Below are 21,354 nucleotides of genomic sequence, written 5' to 3' on the forward strand. Positions count from 1 at the left end.
ATTGGGTATAAGCTAAGATTCCACAATCCACTTTGTTGATCTAAAAGCCCCTTGCTGTACAAATAATTAGCAAGCAATTCAGGCCAATTGCCCCTTGATTTTCACCCAGGACTTGCATTAATAGAACCACCAACTAGCCAAATGCTATTCCAATTCACAAGGGATGAGCTGGCATCTAAAAGCCTTGACAATTCCTTGAATTTCATGTATTGATTTTAGTTTACAATACACTCGATTGATGGCACAGGTCACAAGGTGGTTGCTAAATCCTAAATTTTTGCAAAATTTAGGGTTTAGAACAGAATTCTCATAGTTGTCCACTAAATTTGGTAGAGTATCTGATCCAAATGGCTAAGAAATTTTGAGAATAGCTGAGCATAAGCTGGAAAAGGTGAGAAAATGCTGAGATGAGAGAGAATTCAAAGATTTTTCGCGATGAAATGCCTAGAATTGATTGCTGACCTGTCAATTCTGCAATTAATGCAATCACTTATTGTCCTGAGCCCTCATAAATGCTGTCACCAGCTCTTGGAAGGTGTCTCCTTGCTGTTGCTTGCCTCATGAAGGCCCAAGATGGCTGTCACTTGCAGCAAATGCTGATTTTTGCACAGGAAGAATGACCAACAGCCTTCTCTCTCCCTCTTCCACAACTTGCATGCATTGAATGGCTCTCCATCCACCCCAAAAATGTTTTTATCACTTGCATGGGTATTTTTGCCAAGTGATAGCCTTCTAATCCCATTTTCTAGCAATTTTCAGCCATTAAATTAATGTAAAAAATTAATTAATGCTAAAAAGTAATTTTAGCCCTTTTGACCCTACCTAAAATTAAATGTGCCCGTTCATAATTAAATTGGCTAGGCCATTTGCAACTTGGAGTCGTCCCCAATCTCAATTGACCCTGAAACTGGCATTAATTAATTAATTAATGCCTAGTCTCTTGTGTCACCACTGACACTTATTGATCAGTTAATTGTCCTAGGGAAAAAATGAAACCAACTAAAAACCAAAGCCCAACTGGCATAACTTGTCACAACTTTTGCCTTTGACATCCATTGATTTCTTGGGGTCCTTGGCCTAGAACCATGAAATAATTGGCATATACATCACATGTGTCTTACAACCTTGCATATGCCTTACAACCTTACATATGTCTTGCACATTTGATTATTAAATTAATCAAATATTACTAGCAAGATTAAAGTATCTAAAATTTTTTACATCTCCATGATAGCTCCCCAAAAATGGTGCTATGTCATTTCTAAGATATGGACCCCAGGTAAGTCATTGAGTCGACTCTATCCTAATCTTGTTGAGAAGCCACTTGATTAATTGGGTCCACCCTTCCATAGAATGTTCCTGTCGAGGGAAGACTATCACGAGGATATGAAATATTAATGCTTTGCTTAGCATTTGATTCGAAGTGAATCAAATGTGCAAATGTGAGGTGCACATGTGATGTGCAAGTTAGTTATTTCATAATGACGGGCCAAGGATCCTAAGAAGTTAGTAGGTGTCAAAGGCAAAAGTTGTAATACGTTATACTTGATAGGTATTAGGTCCTATTTGATGATAGATTTTGACCTAGATCATTTTATTAGCCATTAATGTCGGTAGTCACATTAGAAACTACGCATTAATTAATTAATTAGTGCTAGTTCGGGGGCTAATAAATGCTTAGCATTGCTTGGATGACAAAGTGGCCTAGCCAATTTAATTATTGTTTGGGATATTTATTTTTTAGAGCAAGAATTAATAATTAAATTAATTAATTATTCTAAAAGCTAAGTTAGTTGGGGTTGAAAATTATTGAAAAATGCAATTAGAAGGCTGCCACTTGGCAAACCTTTCCATGCAAGCGGGAAAAGGACTGTAAAGGCTGGTGGAACCTCATTCTAGCATTGTGGAGGCTAGGAGAGAAGGAGGGAGAGCTGTTGCTACTATAATTTTCTAGCCATTTGTGATTAGCTGAGCCATTGGAGGTTGTCAAAGAGCCACACCCAGTTGATCGAGAGGCCATTAGAGGTAGGTGACAATTCTTGTAGATTGTCTATATGCAAGTGACAATAATTGAGTGTACGTGGGGCGCCTATTGATGGCGCAGGTTGTAGTCAATCGGTCATTCATAGCAGGGAAGCATTAAATTTCAGCTAATATTGGGTGATGAAACTCTAAAATTTCTCTCTTCAGCTTCCTCTCTATTCTCTCAGACAACTCTCAGCCAATTTTAGTTCTAGGAGGGTGAAATTGAAAAAATTCTACTACTAAACCCTAATGTACAATAGAAAATAGGGTCTACTAGCCACCCTAGGAAGAGTGCTTAGAAATTGGGGCCTAGTACTTGAAGTTCAGGAGTTGAAATTTGGGATTCTAAAGAATTTCAAGAGGCTAGCCAACATTGAGTTTGGGGCAGAATTTGTCTTCAAGGAGCAAATTGAAGGTCAAATTGAAGGAGAATTTGTCCAAGATTAAGTGGTAAAGTGTGTAATTCAGATTTTTGTATCTTATGCTTGCTGTAATTAGTGTTAAATCAATTCATTACCACCCTTACCAAGAAGGAAGACTGCTTTCAAAGACGTTCACCTGCTTTGCACGCACGCACCTCAATTAGCTTTGGTTATCTAATTAAGATCCTAGTATAATTAGTGCATACAAATAAAGACAGCATCTTAATTAATCTTTTATCATAGGTTCGTTTACGTAACTTAAGTCACAGACATGAAAATAGCATCAACTAGTCTTCTAGAAATAGTTGCAAATATATTTGTAAATTCGTGCCTTTTCCAAGGTACCATGCCTCACAAGCAACTGTCCCTATGTCGGGACATGCATACAAAACACTTGGATACCATAATCCACCCATATTTAGAATTGGGTCTTTTGTCGTCCATCGATGTGGATATTGTTAGGCCATGGACATAGTTGCCAACAAATGCATTTCCTACAAGTAGGAAACTTTAGAAATGTCCAAGTGTTTTTAAAATGTAGGAAATGAATGAATTGGAAATTTGGTCTTTGAAGATAAACAACTGGTCCTATTTTGCATTGTGGGATGAAGTCACATTTTTTCACCTATTAAAAACTTGCCCACATAGACATGGATTTAAAGTTTGAATGTGTTTACTAGTAGGTTTCATGATTCATGTATCACATGGTCTATGGATTCATTTCAATGTCTTATAGAGACATGGATTGCTAGTGCTATTTTGGCATTGATTGTAGTTTGTATGTTTGAGCAATTTTTAATGTATGCCATTATGATGCTTTTATGTTCATGAAATCTAGATGATGAATCGTGGGACATGGTGTATCGTGAATGTAAATTGTTAGACTATTGATTGTTCACTTAGAGTTTGTATACAATGTTAAATCATGTGCCACATGTCTTTTGTTGTGGCCCATAGGACATAAAGTATATTCATATGTATAAAAATTTCATTAATTTTCATCTCGAATGAAACCTGTTTCTTACGTTTTAGGAGACTCCTATGAAAGCTTTGAAGCCAATTTCATATTTGCTGTGAAACCCCTGGCAATTATGGCCATGGAGGTTTCTACCTCTATTATAGGACTAACGGGTGAGTGTCTAGAGCCTCTTTGACTTTGAAGCTGTCATAGGTGTGAACCTTGCCCTTGTGGTGGACTTTCCACCACTCGACCTTCAGCTAGTGTATCAAGTAGCGCCCTTCCAGGTTCCTTGTCCTTACTCGACCATTCTGCAGTAAAACCATGGAGGTGGCCTACCCATGCAATAACCCTTGCCTAATAGATGAGCATAACTTTTCCCTAGGGACTTTCAAGAGTCAATGAAAAACAAGGTAACCGCCTATCTTAGGAAATCATCCCTTTCAAGCAAATTTAATATCCCATCGAGACATTACTCAATGGTTATAATAAATAGTCCTTTAAGCATCTGACAAGGGGCATTCGACATCATAGAATCCCTTCAAAAGAGTCTTCTAGTTCTTAGGCATATCTCTCAACTCCTTGACATTCTTGGGCGACAACTTTTTTTTAAAAGCCCCCCCTCCCCTCTTGGTCTTGGACACAATTGTGTGAATGGACAGATATGTAAAACACTAAAGTATTAGGTGCTAAAAACTCATACTTCCTTCTAAGAAGATTCTGTTTACTAGATAGCCTTGTGGAAAACTGGTCATATCTCTTGATCCATAGGTTAGATTGCCGAGATTTTTGAAGCAAAATTGTAGTCCAACTTCCAAGCTACAACTTTCTCAAAGAGACCGTAGTTAAATTTTGAACCCTTTTGCCCCAAAATGTTTTTGTGCATACTGTAATGCAGTTCCCCTACATGCAGTCCTGTCTAGTTGCCCCACTTTCAAAGTGCCTATCTCCCCCATGCTAACTCGGATTGCAACCAAACTTGGTGGGGCTTTATCAACTGCCAAAGCACCCTTAGAGTATGTTGTATGCCATCAGTGACCTTCCATTTAATACCAGATTTTAGCCAACCAAAACTGCCCTGCTCGAGCAGAAAGAGTCAATTCTAACTCTTGCAATTGCCCATTTGATCACTGCATCTTTGTGGACCTTCAGAAGTGATTGTTACTTAATTTGTATTTCAAACAGACCATACTCCTAGCCCTATGTAAGGTGTGTGTCTAATTTTAGTTTTCTTATTAAGATGCTACCCTTATTTACTATAGGTTACATTTCTTTCTCAAAACAATGCTCAAGTAGCTTGTGCCTATACTTCTATCATAATAGCACATCTTATCTTATGTTTTACTCACACATCAATATCCATTTCAAAAGATCCAAATATATGTGAAAGCACTTGAGAGGCTGGTGGAGGAGGGAGTGGTGCTGAGCTTGTAGTTTCTACAATTTGCTTTGCTCCAGTCGTAGCTATAACTTGCTTGACTACCATTGCTTGTTTTTTAGGTGCCATAGTGATTTTAACTGCTTGAAACACGCTCCTGAAGGTGTAGGCTTCAAAGGGTCATAGAAGACCTGGTATCTCTGGACAGGGACAGCCGGTGCTTCAAAGGGTCATAGAAGACCTGATAGCTCTGGATAGGGACAGCTGGTGCTTCTACGGGTTCACTAACTCTTACAGGAGATAATCAGAAATACTAATCACTCAAGAACCCCTCTGAATTGTGGTGTCTTCACTCTAAATAAGGGGTGGAAATAGGGATCAAATTCGGGAAACATGGAGATAGAGTAGGAAGAATTGGATATGATACGGGTATAATGGACTGATTAGATTGGGGCTGGAACAGGGGTAAATTTCCAGCGACAAGGTTTGCTAGAAACCCACGTATGGAGGATTTAGCAGTTCAAGAGTGGACAGCTGGCTCTTTTTGGAGATCAGGCAAGATAGGCAAGTGATCAGGCAATGTAGGCAGTATTGGCTGGATTTGAGCATAAGATTGAGGTATGGGCTAAATACAACAGCATAGACTTGTTTTTCACTCGTCCTCAGCCCTGTGGGCTGTCTTGTGTTTACGTAGAGGTATCCAGCCCTTACTCTCAGTCATCTATAGCAGTTTAGAGGCAGTTCTTGGTCCTGTGGGCCGATTTGAATCTGTTTATTGGAGCTATGGAGGGCTGAGGTTACTTCTAACTTAGATGGACTGCTGTACACTTCTGTTTACAGCTTGCTTTTGCCTGTGTTTTTGTCGCAGATCAGTCCTTCTCATCCCCAAGATCTTGCTTTGGCCATGGAACAGCAGTTAAGCCTGCTTTGGGCAGATCAAATCCAGTGGAGAGGCTGAAAGCGGGGGAGTTGCAGCAGTTCACGACATACCCCTGTATTTTGCACCTAATTTTGACAAGCAGAATGAAGCTTGTTAATAAGCTTTATAAAGCTTCTGTTTTATATAATATTAATGCTATTATTTTATTTAGCTGCTACTCTACTTCTTAATCTTTTAATACTTTTCCTTCCCACTATGGTTTAATGCTTAAATGGGCTGCTCTATAATGCTTGGAAATATTAATATTTTGTGCATAGGCTACTCATCTTATGGGTTTTTTTGTCAGGTGACTTGAGAATATCATGAATTTAAAATGAAGTTAGACTAATGTAATAAGGTTGTACAAGAGGTATAATAAGTCCATGAGAGTATTGGAATTGTCAAGTTGGGAATACAATAAGTCTGGGTACATCACAGAGAGAAGGGGATAGGAGAAGTTTGGGTATTGGTTTCCATGGGCTAGAGACTGGTGGCAATCTTCAAAGAGCTTGGTTGCATGTTTGTGGATGTAGACCAGTACGTTGCACCTGAGGATAACTGCAGTTTTATGGGGGGGTGCACTTGTATTTGGGTGGCAATGGCCATGTTGAGCAGCAGAGATTGTGTGCAGGAGGGCAGTTAATCATGTTCAGAAGCAATTCATCAAGTCAGGTTTGATGTGCAACAATCATGCCTTTTGTGTTGGGCAGTTGCATTGTGTGCTATATGGGCTTTTAATGTTTTGATGATATGAAAGTATTCAAGACTCAAGTGAGTTGATTGTTTGTATTTAAAAAGTTGGGCTGCTTTTATTAGTGTTGTTGACAAATTTAGAAGGGTTGAAATGGCATGATTGACAAGGCCTATCAAAGGTGACTTGCAAGAAGCTGCATTGATAATTGTGGAGTGGTCATGGATCATGATGTTCATCGTGATATATCTTTCTCTTCTCTTCTCTTCAGCAAGATCCTAGATCGGAGCTGTTTGAGACCTTCTCCTGGTGAGTCATTGTCAAGTCAACTGTGTGGGAATTGGGACAGTGTGAGAATAAGCAAGTTGTTTGAGGGTGGACTGGAGTGTCTTTGGCTCTGTGATACAGTGAAGACTAATAGTGACTGACCTGGATCGGGCAGGGACATGCTCTATAGACATGCAGTGCAGAAGTATGTTGGATAAAATTTGAGGATCATATCTGCCCTTGGATTCTCTTATGTCTTTCTTGAGTTGCATAATAAGGATGCGCACTTACGACCTAGTGTCATGCATAGTGCCACAGTCTATACCTTGAGCAAAAGAAATGAACTATAACCCGTGCATTAGTGTTCCACAGCAAATTAATCTATGCATACAAGCCTGCAAATGCTACAAGAGCTCCATCAGTTAAGTCTTTAAAATTAGGTCTCACATACATGTTAATCAGGATTTTTTGATCAAATTGTACTGGTTTGACTTGAAATTGAGAATATGCAACTGGTTTGACACATAGGGTCATTGAAGATGATAAGGAAGGAGAGATCTATCTACATCATGAGGAGAATAGTCTGACAAGGTTCTTGATATGCAATGCAGGCAAGCTTACCATCCTAGGCTTGGGATAAATACCAACTCTCATTAGAAACAAATAGAGGCACTTACCACTGTTAATGTTGTCTTTTTCCTAGGCTAACTGTCTGATTGTTTTCTGCTAACTATCTCTACAGGCGACTACACACTATGGATACTTAGAAAGGTGGACAAAGACAGGGGTATGGCCAGGAACTTGTTGAGGAAGTCTGGAAATATTGGAAACCCTGCATCGAAAGCCAGAGCTTTACAACAGCTGGAGGGCCTTGATGGTTGGAATCTAGCCAAAAAAGTTATCCAAGCAACCAGCGAGGAGCTTATATTTGAGAGAAAAATCATGGATAGACTGCCTTTAGACAAATGGAGTGATAGAGGTCATGTGCTGCTCATTGGAGATGGTAAAACTGGTGCACCTTTGAATATGGAAACGCTATTCATTGATGATGTGCCACATATCAATGACTGTTTTTTGTTTCAGAGCTGCTAGAGATGGCCATACTTAGCTTTCCAGTAATAAAATCTAACTTTGCATATAGTGATAAAAGTGAATTCTCTCTATACTGTATTTGACTGGCATTGGTTATGTGCAGCTGCCCATGCCCAATTTGTTGGACCTGGCCAAGGAGCAAGGACTGCCTTTGAAGATGCACATCAACTTGCGATATTTCTTGAAGAGGCAAAAAACAATTCCTTTTCTGAGGAACATGTCATAGCTGCAGTTAAAAGGTAAGCTCAGTCATTCAAAACTTGTCATCTACAAGTTGTTACTTTTAGGATCTTCTTGTAATCAAACCACCTCAGTGTGGAGATGTCAAAGGTCAAAGATAGAGATGAGTTTAAGAATATTATATCCAGGATACAAATACCTTACAGAGTAGTTAATAAGAAAATTAGGTCATGGAAAACAAAACTTGTCTTGGTGCAGCTTTTATATGCAAATGGCACTCGATTCTTCCCTTTGCAAACAGCCAGATGGTAATATGCTGACTATAGCTAATAGAGTGGGAAAAGCATTGATTCAATGCTCATTGAATACTGCTCAGACCTACTGAGTATTTAATAAGAGAGGCTAGTTCTCATGATAAAGAAAACTCCTTTAAGGCACTACATTTATACATAAATAAATATTTCACGACTTCCCCTTGATGCTTGATTCTAGTTCCTTTTTTGGTGTAGGAGAGCAAGTCCTTGCTAGTTGTGGTGGATGGTTCTTTATGTTCCTTTAAGTCTCTTTCTTTGAGAAGTAGCAATGACATACATCCTTAGAGTGTGGGTGATTCCAGTATGAGCAGAGTGTCGTTTAAGGCTTCAAATTCTTTATAGGTAGACTTAAGAGCAACATGGCTATGGCATCTTTTTGGGGATAGTGACCTTACTACTGTTAAGCAGGTTGAGGATGCTTTTTAGCTTAGCTATGTGCTCAGTCAATAAATCTTGAAATTCATGGTGTAGGTTGGCCTTTGTAGAGTTGAACTTTTAGGTACATTTCTTAGTTCTTAGCTTTGGCTGTAAAGCTAATGTTTAACTCGTCCTAGACTTCCTTAGCTCACTGTTTTGTGCTTATATGATGAATGAGGTTGGGTGCAAGGTGTAGCCCGATAACAGCAGTTGCTTGTTTGTCTTTTTCAATATATTCATCTATGACTTGTGATACTGGATTATCCCTAATCACCGTCAATCACGTGGTGGATGCCTTCAAGGTGCAACTAGGGTGTATGCTCTTGAGATTTAATCAGTCCTTGTTGCACGATCAGTTCTCAGAATACATGCTGCAATTGATAGCCTCATTTGGGAGACGGGCTCTTTTTGAGGGGTTAGAAGCACAGGCAATCTTTTGGAATAATGCAAGGGAATTGTCTAGAGCTTATGGGATTCAGCAGAGGCATCTGCATTTAATGCTGAATTATGGCATTTGCAATCGCTATTGGAACAGTCTGTCACCTTGCAGCAAGCCGAGGACTCATTTGACGAGCTGACCACTTACTTTGAAATGTTGAAATGCAGAGTACAGGCTCTCCAAGATGAGTAGTATGCAAAATATAAATGGCTGGCCCGTTTGGATGCCTAATGTGACAATAACTGCCAAATTCATTAGTTTTATGCTAGGCTTTGCCATAAACATGCGTGAGAGAATATTGTGCGCCTGTTGGATACACATAATGAGATGGTTAGTGAGCCTCATTGTATAATACAGATGTGCCTCCAATATTATGAATCTTTGTTGGGTCCTTGAGAAGTTCGTATTGATGCAATTCATGCTGTCTGCAATTATGTTGTGGGCATGGTGCATGACCAAGTGAAACTTGAATGGGCTGATATCACACTAAGGAAGAGGTTGAGAGGATGTTGTCTCATTTTAGCTTGGATGGCTTGCCTAATGAATTATTCTCGACATATGTGGATCAGCATAAGGACCCTGGCCCATTTCTGTTATGGGATCCTTATATAAACTTTTCTCTAAGTTCATCGCAAATAGACTGCAAAAAAGTTTTCCTGCAATTGATCCATCTGCAACAATATGGTTTCATCAAGGGATGCAATATCATGCACAATATTCTAAACGTACAGTTGGGGATAGATTATGCAAAAGCCTCTAACCAGCTGGCTGTTATGATTGAGCTGGATATTGAAAAGACTTTTGATCATGTCAACTGGTTGTTTCTTCGATACTTGATGTTTGCCATGGGATTTGGGCCTTGAATGGTATCTCTCATTGATACTATCAAGATTGGCATAGTGATGCGTATTGCACTTAATGGGGGAGTGGCTGATGAGATTGCTCTTTCTCACTTCCTTCACCAAGGATACCCTCTTAGTCCCTTGTTATTTGCTTTGGTGACGCATCCGATGCTCTCTCTACTGGTCAAGTTGGCTGTAGATGGTGATATCATTGGATTGACTCTTCCCAGTGGACAAATACTTTTGGAGTAATCTCTTTTACCAGTGATTTCTTTATGTTCTTGAAGGCTGAAAGATGCAATCTAGAAAGGGCAATGGCGACTTGAAACTCTTTTGGTCTCACTTTGGTCTTGCATATCAATGTACATAAATCTACTTTGATTAGTTGCACAGAGAGGGATTTGAATAATTTGGGGTGGTAGGGGGGTGTGGTTCTTTGAGGTGAGAAAACTCGATACATGGCTTATCCCATAGGGGTGGATGTGGATCCTTGTGCTTTGCTGGACTGGATGTCTTCTCACATACATGATAAGTTTGTGTTGGAAGTCTCAAGGTTAGCCTTTGCATGTGTAGTTGAAAGTAGCCCAAACAATCATGATCAGTATGATTTCATACTTTTTGCCATTGCTTCCATGGATGCAAAAGTTACTGAATGAGATGATGTAGCCTATGCGATTCATGCTCTAGAAAAAACAACAAAATCGAATGGGCCAAGTGTAGATATCTTGGCAATATGTGACTATGCCAAAACGGTTGGGTAGTGTTGCATTGTTGGATGTCAATATCCACATGACAGCTTTGAGGTTTGATCTTCTATAGGCTTTGTGCGTTCAACATCACCCTTGGATTGATATTGTTAGGTTTTTTATGGAGGATATTGGCATTCTCGTGGGCACACTACTTTCAAGTCTCGCAGTGGAATATCTTGAATTCCACCCAACCATTTAAAACTTCTAAGTCTTTTCTTCTCATCCACTTGATTGCATTATGACAAGAGTCTCTTCACCTTGCTATATCGTGCCCTCTAGCTTTCAGAAAGGATTCTTTGCAAGCAGAGGTTTTGGCTACATCATGGTTGCTTGACTCGTGCGACAAGCAAATACCAGGGGCTAAATTTAATAGGATAAAGTACACCGAACATATCTCAACACTTGCATACAAGCAATCCAATGTGACATTTTAGGTGCATTGAAATACTAAGCAAAGAAATGGAGTATATAAGATCATGCCTAGTATGAATCAACTAGAGAAGTTTTGCTACAACAGATCTATGGATGTGTTCGGCTGACCTAGTGAATCCTTAGATAAATGGACAGTGGGATGAAGTGGTGTGGCCACAAGACGTGTCTAATCGCTACAATACTACTTTACTAACTTAAGAGTGTGCTTTTGTTGTGACACAACAATACTAGCCCTAGATCAAACTATCTCTATCCCCAGAAAATAGAACAATTGACCAAGGCTAGTCATTTCGAATGTGGAAGAAAGCTGGGATTTAATATCTACTATGGTAGTAGAATCTATCATCTACGTACAAGAGAATATAGTTGACCTCTGCTCAAGTGGTTTTGACACGTAAGTTCGGGTCATAACTAGTAGAATGAAATCCATGAGTTCTAAGAAACTCATCCATCCTATGAAACCAAGCATGCGATGCTTACCCATAAAGAGCTTTCCGCAAATGAAAGGTCTTATTGTTACGGTCAGAGGAAGAAAATCTGGGAGGTTGCTCCACATAGCCTTTCTTCTCCAAATAACCGTCTTCACGAAGGCACTTTTGACATCCTTCTGATAGATCAGCCAACCTGATGAGCAGCTAGTGCAACCAACAAACGAAATGATGTCAACCGTGTAGTGGATACAAAGGTCATGAAACCAGCTTTCCTTCTTGGAATGGGTGGCAATAACCTGATTTAAGAGTTAATTACAGCAATAAATAAATGCACATAAAGTGAAATGCACACTTTACCATAACATTCTTGGACAGTAGACACCCTTTCCTTTTGCCTCTTCTATGTCCAAACCTCTCTTTTGACTCCTCCTATCCCATTATTTTGAACATGGGTAGAAGTACTAATCATGTGACAATCCAAAGATTTCTCTTTTTCAAACTATTCCTTTTGTGTTTCCTTTGACAAAACAACAATTACCCTGTTGGCCCCAAAATTGGCACCCCTTGCGGTATTTCTTTAGCTTTCATTCAATTGGAAGGAGTACAACTTGAGATTCTTCAATCTCCTCGTGCTAACCAATTGCTCTTGCTATCGTAAATGACCAGCAAGCCTTTTGGGTCATTTGCCCCTTGATTCACCTAGGACTTCTTCTTCTCCAATTTGACCCTTGGTTGGCCAAATGCTGCCCCAAATCAATTCGGGATGGGCTGGCTCTTGAAATCCCTTGATAATCTTCAATTATCAGCTGTTGATTTCAGTCCCTTGAGCCTTCAATCTCTGGCACGGATCCCAAGGTGTCTACTAAATCCTAATTTTTGCTGTAAATTAGGGTTTACTGCAGAAGTTACAGATTAGCCCACCAAAAATGGCTGAAATCTCCTCCAAATGGCTGAGAATTGCTGAGAATGGCCGAGCATAGGCTGAAGGAGATGCGAGAATGCTGTAAAGAGAGAAAATTCTGAGATTTGTTATGAAGAACTGATCAAAATCAGCTGCTGCCCTGCTGTACCAGTCCCAAACGGATGTACCAACAACAATAGGAGCATCAGAGACTGTGATCTTCAGGAGAAAGTGCATCAGCAACAATTGTCAGCTTCCCAAGGTCAAGAATATGCAATCTCCATCACCAAAATAGTCTCCAATGGCTAGGAAATGGCCCCAAAAGCTGGCAGCAACAGTCCAACACCTCTTCCCAGTAGCTCCAAAATGAAAAAACGAGATTTCCCTCTCCCTTCAGCCCTATTTAGCCTTTCCCCCACTTGCATGGGAAAGTTTTGCTAAGTGGCAGCTTTCTTAATCCATTTTCAGCAATTTTCAGCCATTTAATTAATTTTTAGAATTAATTAATATTGAAAATTAATTCAGCCCTTAATCCATGCCCAGAAAATTGACCTTGCCCATCCAAAAATTAATTGGCTCGGCCATTTGCAACCCAAAGTGGTCCCATACATTAATTGACCCTTGGACAAGGATTAATCCATTAATTAATGCCTAGTCTCTAATGTGATCACTGACACTTAATAGCCAATTAATGGTCCTAGGGGCAAACTGACAGCAAAATTTACCTAGAATCTAACAAATGTAACTCGTTACAACTTTTGCCTTTGACATCCATCTTTTTCACAGGGTCCTTCGGACTTCAACTGTGAAAAAGTAGCTTGCACCTCACATGTGCATCTTTTAATTGCACATTTGATTAATCCTTTAATCAAATGTCAATTAAGCATAAGCAAAGCATCAAATTTTCACGTCCTCGTGACAGGTCACCTCATAATCTATGACATGTTTTTGTTGAAAACCTTGCATTACAAGGTGACCCTTGTATTTATCTAAACTTTTATTAGCTTTCAATTTGGTTCTAAAGATCTACTTGATCCCAATGACTTTCTTATGGCTCAGATGATCCATCAAGGTCCAAGTCTCATTTTGGTCAATGGTTGCAAGCTCCTTTTCCATGGCTTATTGCCATTGAGGATACTTTAGTTCCTCCTATCAACTCTCCGACTCAAGATCTGCTTTATAATCTACTGTAAAGACAAATGCAAATGATACACTAGGGGCAAGCTGGACATATTTTCTAGGGCTCTTTGGAGCAGAATCTAGTGGAAGGATCCCTGAATCTTGCATGGTTTGCTGGTACTAGCGAGGTAATCGGACTCGCAGAGGGGGCCTGGGTGCAAAAGACTTTGCAAGTGGATTAGGAGTAGATAGTAGACCCGGCTTAGATGGCACTATCTCTGATGTGGAAGGATGACGGATCGGCTTAAAGGTTGGTGCAATGTTATGTATAATATCCCTGTCATTAAAAAAAATCTCTCTGTGGACAATCAACTTGTTTATTCGAGAATCGAAAAAACGATAGGCTTTTGCCTCAGAAGAGTAGCCTTAAAAAATCAAGAGATTAGCTTGGGGAGTGACCTTTTCTATCTTATCATCGCGAGTTTGTGTGTATGCACAAGATTTGAAGACTTTGAAATGGGAAATAACAAATTGAGTGCCAAAAAATGCCTCGAAGGTAGTCCTCTGAGGAATTGCCACAATGGGGCATTGGTTAAGGATGTACAATGAAGTGTTAACGACCTCCACACAAAGGTGCTTAGGAAGCCCTGTTGCGAACAATATAGAATGTGCCATGTTCATCACAATGTGGTTTCTATGCTCTACAACTCCATTTCTCATACATCCTACTCAATGAACTCATGGGAGATAATCTAACCACTAGAATCACTAGTCATACATCCTACTTGATGACCTCTAATTATATACAAGCAACATAAACAAGTGAATGTGCCAGATTTATGCTTTATGAAATATATCCACATATATCAAGAGAGATTATCCACTATAAAATAGAAGTACAATGGGCCCTTAAGGGTGGTAGTGGATGTCAGTCCATATGGATCAATCTTAGAGGCACCTCAGCTCTATGTGGTCTGCTGAGGAAATGGTGTGTGGTGCCACTTCCCAAGTTGACAATTTGGGTAGACATCCTTGGACGATTTCATGCGTAAAAGACCCTCAACTATGTGACATCATGACAACTTAGAATGAGTCATACCCAATAACCTAAAGGTGTGTAGAATGGACATTGAGCCTCCCTAGAGGTGCATGAGCACCACCTAGAAGTGAATGTGTAGAGGTCCTAAAGGTTGTGTCTATATTTGAAGAACACCTTGGTGTGGTGTGTGTAATGACATGAGGTGTCTGATAGTAATGTGAAAGGTGAATGAAGTGAATGGTAGTGATGATGCAGTGGAAGAAGTGGGTGGGATGGGTCGGTTTTGAAATGAAGATGCATTAAATTGATTTTGATTAATGGATGGAAATTGAAATGAAGATGATGTTGTAGAATGCAATGACGAAGAAACACCAAACTCATTCTGACTTTGAAAAGCAAAACTCAAAGAAGGAATGGAAGAAAAAGAGTTACCAAGCTTTTTCTTATAATCACCCCTTCTTGTATTAACATATATGAGTGGATCTTCAATGGGAGATTTTCCATGGTCAACATATGGCACTCTAGCTTCATCTCGATATTTACCAAAATGCTACAAAGGTGGTGAAGCAAAAGAAATAGAAGAAGAGATAAATGTAGTAACTTGTGTACCTTTCACCGAAGTAGGAGAGAGAGGCTAAAAGTAGGTAACATACTTTGGATCTCTTTCTCCAAGAGTAGGAACCTATCCCTAATGGAGGTCTCAATAGCCCTGCAACATCAAATTTATGCGCAACATCTTACAAGAAAGAATCATGTACGCTTTCACGCAACTTTTGTTCAAAGGCTTATTGATGAAGCTCTTTGGACTTCCAAGCTGGCTCTGTGAGCCATGATCAATTGCAACTCCCCATTTGTGATGGAATAATGATGTGTGCCTCCAACATTGTTAGAAGGATCTCCGGTCATGTGGAACCTTGCAGAGTTGGCAGTGGAAGCCAATCCTGCTCTATTGTGGTATTGGCTTCTTTGGGAGTTGAGTAGATATGGAAGTGTTCGATGTTAACCTTCCTTGTGTAGTTTCTACTTTTGAGGTGAGATTTCTAATCAAGGGGCTAGGTTTCTTTAGTGAGTACCATATAACGAAATTCTCTAGCACAAAAGACACAAAAACAATCTTATGACAAATGCATAGTTTGATAAAGAACAGTGTTACGGTTAGGGTAACATAGAGACAATGAACACAATGAATAATAATGAATGAATATTGAATCAAATACAATTGTCAATGCAACGAACACACTATGCAGTGAACAATGTTGCCCAAACTCTTGTATTTGGAGGATGTGAGAAAAATGCATCAGCTATAGAGGAGAGAAATGAGACAGTGACAATGAGTGAGTTGAAGCAAGAGAATAGAGTGTACTTGTTGAACTAAAAAGATAGAGTGAGATACAACCTAAGTTAGGTCACGGGTTGATCTAATCAGCCCTCCACCAACAACTAACTAGAATTAAGTTAACTAACTCTAGTCCCTAGTGTCACTACTTTAATTTCAAGACGCTAGACACTAGACACACACACACACACACACGCACGCACACAAAAGTGACACTTTTTAAAGTGTCCACATTGCACGCAAACGCATTGCTATTTCCTGAACTCTTCTGCTAGCCTCTATCTTGCCATAGCATATGTTTTTACTGTCATTGCAGTCTTCCGTTCTGTATTTTAATCTGCTGAACTGCCAGGCCATTACACTGCTGCATTCTACAATTGTCACTCCTGCCCTGCTTACCAACCTTGTGTTCTCCTGCAATTTGCATTTCATAGCTACATCCTCACTCTGAGTGTGTCATCCACTCTATTCAGTCTGGTATACATTTCATGTGCAAGATGAGTTTTCTTTGCGGCTGCTGCATTTTTTCATCAGCCAGCCTTCTTTGTTGTGTCCGATATTAGGCTTTTTATTCTGGAGCACAGTCCAAGTCAAGTTCCATGTGTGTGCAACGCTTACCAAGCTCAACGCCCAACATTCAGGCTGTTCTGCTTCAATTGACAGCTACATTATTCATTGTACCCAATTTTCCAACAACAAAAGAAAAGAAGATACTCCTTTTTACTTTTGATGGTGGGGGGAGTGGTGTGATAGGGAGGGAAAGGCTCCTCAGTGTGATGTTCAGTACTGTCTCAGTTTTGTTGTTTGAAAGTGTTTTCTTCATTTAATGCAACGCTCAAGTACTCTCCATCAACCCTACTCTGTTAGCTTTGAGCTTGCTGTTCTAAAGTGTTCTTAGAAGCAAGTTAAGTCGGCTCACTGGAGAAACCAAAACTGCTTGTCAAGCTTCTGCCTGTAACATAGACTCTCTGCAGTTTGTGCTCACACCCCTAGCCTTCATGTGTGTTGCTTGCCTGTGGTTTCTGTCCAAGTCTCCCCAAACCTGATCATGGTTGTTTAGCACTCATTTCATCCCTAAAAAAGCTGCATTTCAGCTAGACTCTACATTGTCTATACACTGAACTGTTCTTCAGCCTTTGCATCCCCATAGCATGCATCTTTGCTCTCTACAGTGCCACTTTGCAATGCAGTTCAGATACAAGGGTGTTCTGCAATTTTCACTTCCACCTAAGTTGCTACCAGCCTTGTTGTCTGACTGTCTGCATCTTACAACCACATCCTCAGTCAGAGTGCAGTTCACTCTAGTCAGTTTGGTATGCATTTCGTGTGCTAGTTCTCACTAGAGCCTTCCTTGCCAAGTGCTGCATTTTTGCATCAGCCACCAGCCTCATTTGTTTTGTGTGATTGCATGATAAGCTTATCACTCCAGTGCAATCCAACTCAAGTTCCAACTGTATGCAAAACTTCTCGAGCTGAAGGCCAAGTATCCTGGTGGTTCACTGTTCACTCTAATTGTTGACTGGCTGTTCGAACTATTGGACCTATCTCCAAAACACCACTCAAACTAAAGATAGTCAACTGCAACCTCACCCATCTAAGTGTGTTAACCAACAATTCAATTTCCTAACCAATCCACCTGCTAGCACACAGTGTGATACGGACTCTTGAGTTGTAAGATTTCTCCATCATGGCACAAAACACAGGAAAGTGCGAGTCTAATCAGGGGGAGGGTCTATGTTACATGAAGAAGCTTGACAGGAAATTTGGGTGTTCCTAGCGACTTAACTCTTTAGAACAGCAGAGCCAATGTTTTCACTGAGGCGCTGGTCACACCAACAGGCTTTCCCCTGCCAAAAAAATAACAAAACAAAACTTTAGAGTATTTTCTATTTTGACACTCCAGTCAGCAATGTCACTAGGTCTGTGGTGAACACATTCTTTTCCATCTCAGTAAATTCCTGGTCATTGTCTTCTCCAAGGTCTTGGTAAATCAACGACCTCAACCCAAAAAATAGGCCTTTTTTGCTTTGTTTCTTTGGTGGAATGTCTAATTCATTTACATAGGTTCTAATAAATAGATAAATGTCTAGACTCTGAAGATGAAAATTTTGACAATCAAAAGGTGTAAAATATTTCTAGTTAATACATCACACACACACACACACACACACACACACACACACACGGAGTTTTGAAACGATTGATGATTAGCTCATTATGGTAGACACCAGTACACATGCACGTGCACGCACACAGGTGTACACACACATGAAATTCTATGCAGGTTTGAGGAGGTGAGGATTCCGAGAATGAGGAAGTTGCAAGAATATGCAGCTTACAGCACTTACCTTCCACAGTTTCAGCCGGACTGGGCCAAGAGCATAACCAGACTGCAGGAAAGGCAGAATTTGTGGTCGGAGTACATCAAATGGGTAGAGAGCTACCCCAGAAAACAGCAAGGAGACCCGGAATCTGTCTATTTCAAATGATCTCCACCTCTCTATAGTGATTCGATCAAGGCTAATCAAAACATCACCTTGCATGTTATCTGTTACCTTCTTGAGATTGGCAATTGCTATGAATGGAGGTGATTGTGCCAAACTGTACGCAAAAGAGTTGTTTGGGAGATATACTAAAACATTCAAACTTCAATCACAGGATTTACAAATGTGTCTCAGGTTTCTGTCAATGTCTGTATTTGGAAAGTTCTAAACCTCTGTAGCTACAATATTTACAGGTAGTACTTTAGAAATGATTTTTTATTTAAAAAAAAAAAAGAAATGAGAATGTAGTTGCTTAAGTGCTTAATGCATTGAATCTAGAGTAGCTATGCTCTTTTGCAATCGTCATCTTTACTAGTTCTTTAGTATTACACTAGTGTACCATTCCAATGAATTTGCTTTTGGTGCTTCATCGTAATCCGATCAAACTAACTTCACAATTTTATTTCACACCCATCCCACCCATTTCACAACATCCTTTTGCTTCCAGTGCATGCAACACTCATCCATTCCCATAATTCACCACACTAGGGTGTACACGCCGTTAGGCATGTATTTGATAGGTCAATTTCCTATCCCACAGTCAGCGGTGTCAGATGCAATGGTGGTAGGAGTTCTACTCCCAAACCAAGAACCGATGGTGGGAACCTACACACAAGATCATCCCACCTATGCATACCGAGCCCCTCACATCCCTCCCATGTCAAAAATGGCCATACACTTTGCCAAGTTGATAAAGATATGCTGCTTGGACTTGGCATCCTGCCTCCTCTTCTCCTCTTTTGGCACACGTATGTAGGCATTACATCCAAATACTTTAAAGCGGCAAGGGAGGGCTTCTGCCTGAAATAAGCTTCATATGGGGTCTTTCCATGAATTGCAACTGTACATACAACATTAAAGAGGAATGATGAATGCTATGAAGAACTGAGCACTGATGATGATGAAGGCCGATACAATGAAAGCCTTTGCATATTCTGCAAAGCGTAGCTTGCAGTGAAGGTACTAGGAATGTGAGGACTGAATTCAGGCCAAAGTAAAGGATCCAAGCCCGAAAAGGACTAAAAGCGAACCAAACAGACTAAGAAACTTAGTGTGAGGCTCACAACCAGTAGATGACCTTTACAGGTACAACCTTCCCCCTCCCTGGAAGGAATATAGCAGTTGATGGGAGAGTGCACAAATCTTATAGTGAAACCAGCCTTCTGTAAGAGGCACACTGGCATTAGTGAGCAAACAAAAACCACTACAGGAAATGAATATCTCACAGATATTGCAGCTAGAATGCTCTCTCATTACAAGATGACAACTGTTGGCCCCAAAGCTTGGTGCTCCTTGCCAGAATTCTTTTAATCACTGAAGAGCTCTCAATTGGAGTACGAAGTTGATGCTCAGCTTATAATATTGCAAGCTCATACTTGCTGATGCATATGTGCTCAAATGCCATTTCTGGCAATCACAATTAGTGAATGCTAAATAAATCAGACATCCTTTTGACACAGCTAAATTAATCCCACTCTATAAACCTCCTTCAACCATATGTACCAAACAATTTGTTTCACATGGATCAAAGAGCTTCCAAGGGAACACTGATTGATAATCCAAGATACAAACTAAGTATTTAGTATGCATGAACAAGCTATGTAAGTAACATAGAAGACCTTTGTTTTACTGGTGCTTCTGAGGTTAAGCACAGTAATGGCCAAAGAAAACAGTCCTTTACAAGTATATCCATCCCAATATCTAGAGACTAGAAGAACTCCTGTATGTTCTGTAGGACTGATAGTTGCAGAGCTTGGGAAGCATAACATTTGATATGAAAGTACAAGTATAAAATATGGAGAATGAAATGTACAAGTTTTTTAGGCTTGCTACATCACACTTTTATGTAACCCTACAACTGTGTGTTAAAGGCATGGGTCACACAGGTGCATCTTCCAGGATGGAGACCAAGAATTTCCTGCTTTTAGTGATTTTTAAGTGCCTGCCGATTATCAATTGCAACATGTGAATAGCAGTGTGAGTAAACCATTATGGAGGTTGCAGTGGGCTGGCAACTACTGATTCATGCGTTAACAGTGGGGGTGCAGCCGACAGTGAGCTGCGACTGAGGTAATAGCCATCATTTCATCTTCGGTAATGACTGGTGGCTGCCGCTCTTGCAGCAGCAGAAGCTGAAAATGTTGCTGCAAGTGAGGGGGAGAAAGAGAGGAGGAAATGGTGGTAGCACGAAGAATGGCTGTGGACCTGATGGCACGAGAGTTGAGGTGGAAGATGTGCCAGCCCTTCACTCCAGGGTTGGCTAGCTGTTGCTGCTGCTCATGGTCCACACAGGGAACCTCCTCCTGCAGGTTGGCTCCTGGTGTTGCCAACCAATCTGTGATCTCATCCCCCATCTTGTGGTTGTGGGTGTGCAGTGTTCAGAGGTGATCCTACATTGCCCTTGGAGAGCATACACTGCATCAAAGATCCTCTACAGGATCCAATGGCCTTTGATTTCATCAACTGCAACATGACTGATGATGGGCTGGCCTTGGCTGTCTGTAGCAGCTGATTGATAAAGGAGCAGCATTAAGAGTGGGGGTGCAGACAGCTGCTCCAAGTGAGGTAGCAGCCATCATCTCAACAAGTGCCTCTACTTCAGTATGGTTGGTAGGGGCAGTTGCTGCTGCAGGCAAGGAGGAGCTAGAGGAGGAAAGAGTGGCAGCATGAGCCGTTCGTTGTGGGGGTGATGGCATGGTAATTTGGCATAAACATGTTGGCACGAGAGCCGAGGTGGAAGATGTGTTAGCCCTTTGAAACTAGTCTCCTTGGAGAGGGCGGCAATATTTCTTGATTAAGTACTTAATTACAGCAATCAACAAATAAACATAAATTGAAATGCACAATTTACCTTAATAAT

At 40.4% G+C, this 21,354-nt stretch overlaps 1 protein-coding gene across 2 annotated transcripts in view; it reads left to right on the forward strand.

Moving 5' to 3' along the window:
- Positions 1-18,640, forward strand: part of LOC148029696 (zeaxanthin epoxidase, chloroplastic-like) — a 30,661-nt gene extending 12,021 nt beyond the window's left edge. The window contains exons 4-7 of one of the 2 annotated variants that reach the window (XM_087685985.1): positions 7,189-7,276; positions 7,408-7,663; positions 7,856-7,991; positions 18,309-18,640. In XM_087685985.1, the coding sequence (XP_087542111.1) occupies positions 7,189-7,276; positions 7,408-7,663; positions 7,856-7,991; positions 18,309-18,336 (508 nt within the window). In that variant the 3' untranslated portion in view covers positions 18,337-18,640. Of the gene's footprint in view, positions 1-7,188; positions 7,277-7,407; positions 7,664-7,855; positions 7,992-18,235 lie in introns of both variants that reach the window. The other variant, XM_087685984.1, reaches the window with a different exon arrangement.
- The last annotated feature ends 2,714 nt before the right edge of the window (positions 18,641-21,354 follow it).

Source organism: Lygodium microphyllum, chromosome 10 (assembly GCF_053477565.2).
Source record: "Lygodium microphyllum isolate KBCC chromosome 10, Lygodium_microphyllum_v1.1.10, whole genome shotgun sequence".
In the NCBI taxonomy this organism is placed as follows: Eukaryota; Viridiplantae; Streptophyta; class Polypodiopsida; order Schizaeales; family Lygodiaceae; genus Lygodium; species Lygodium microphyllum.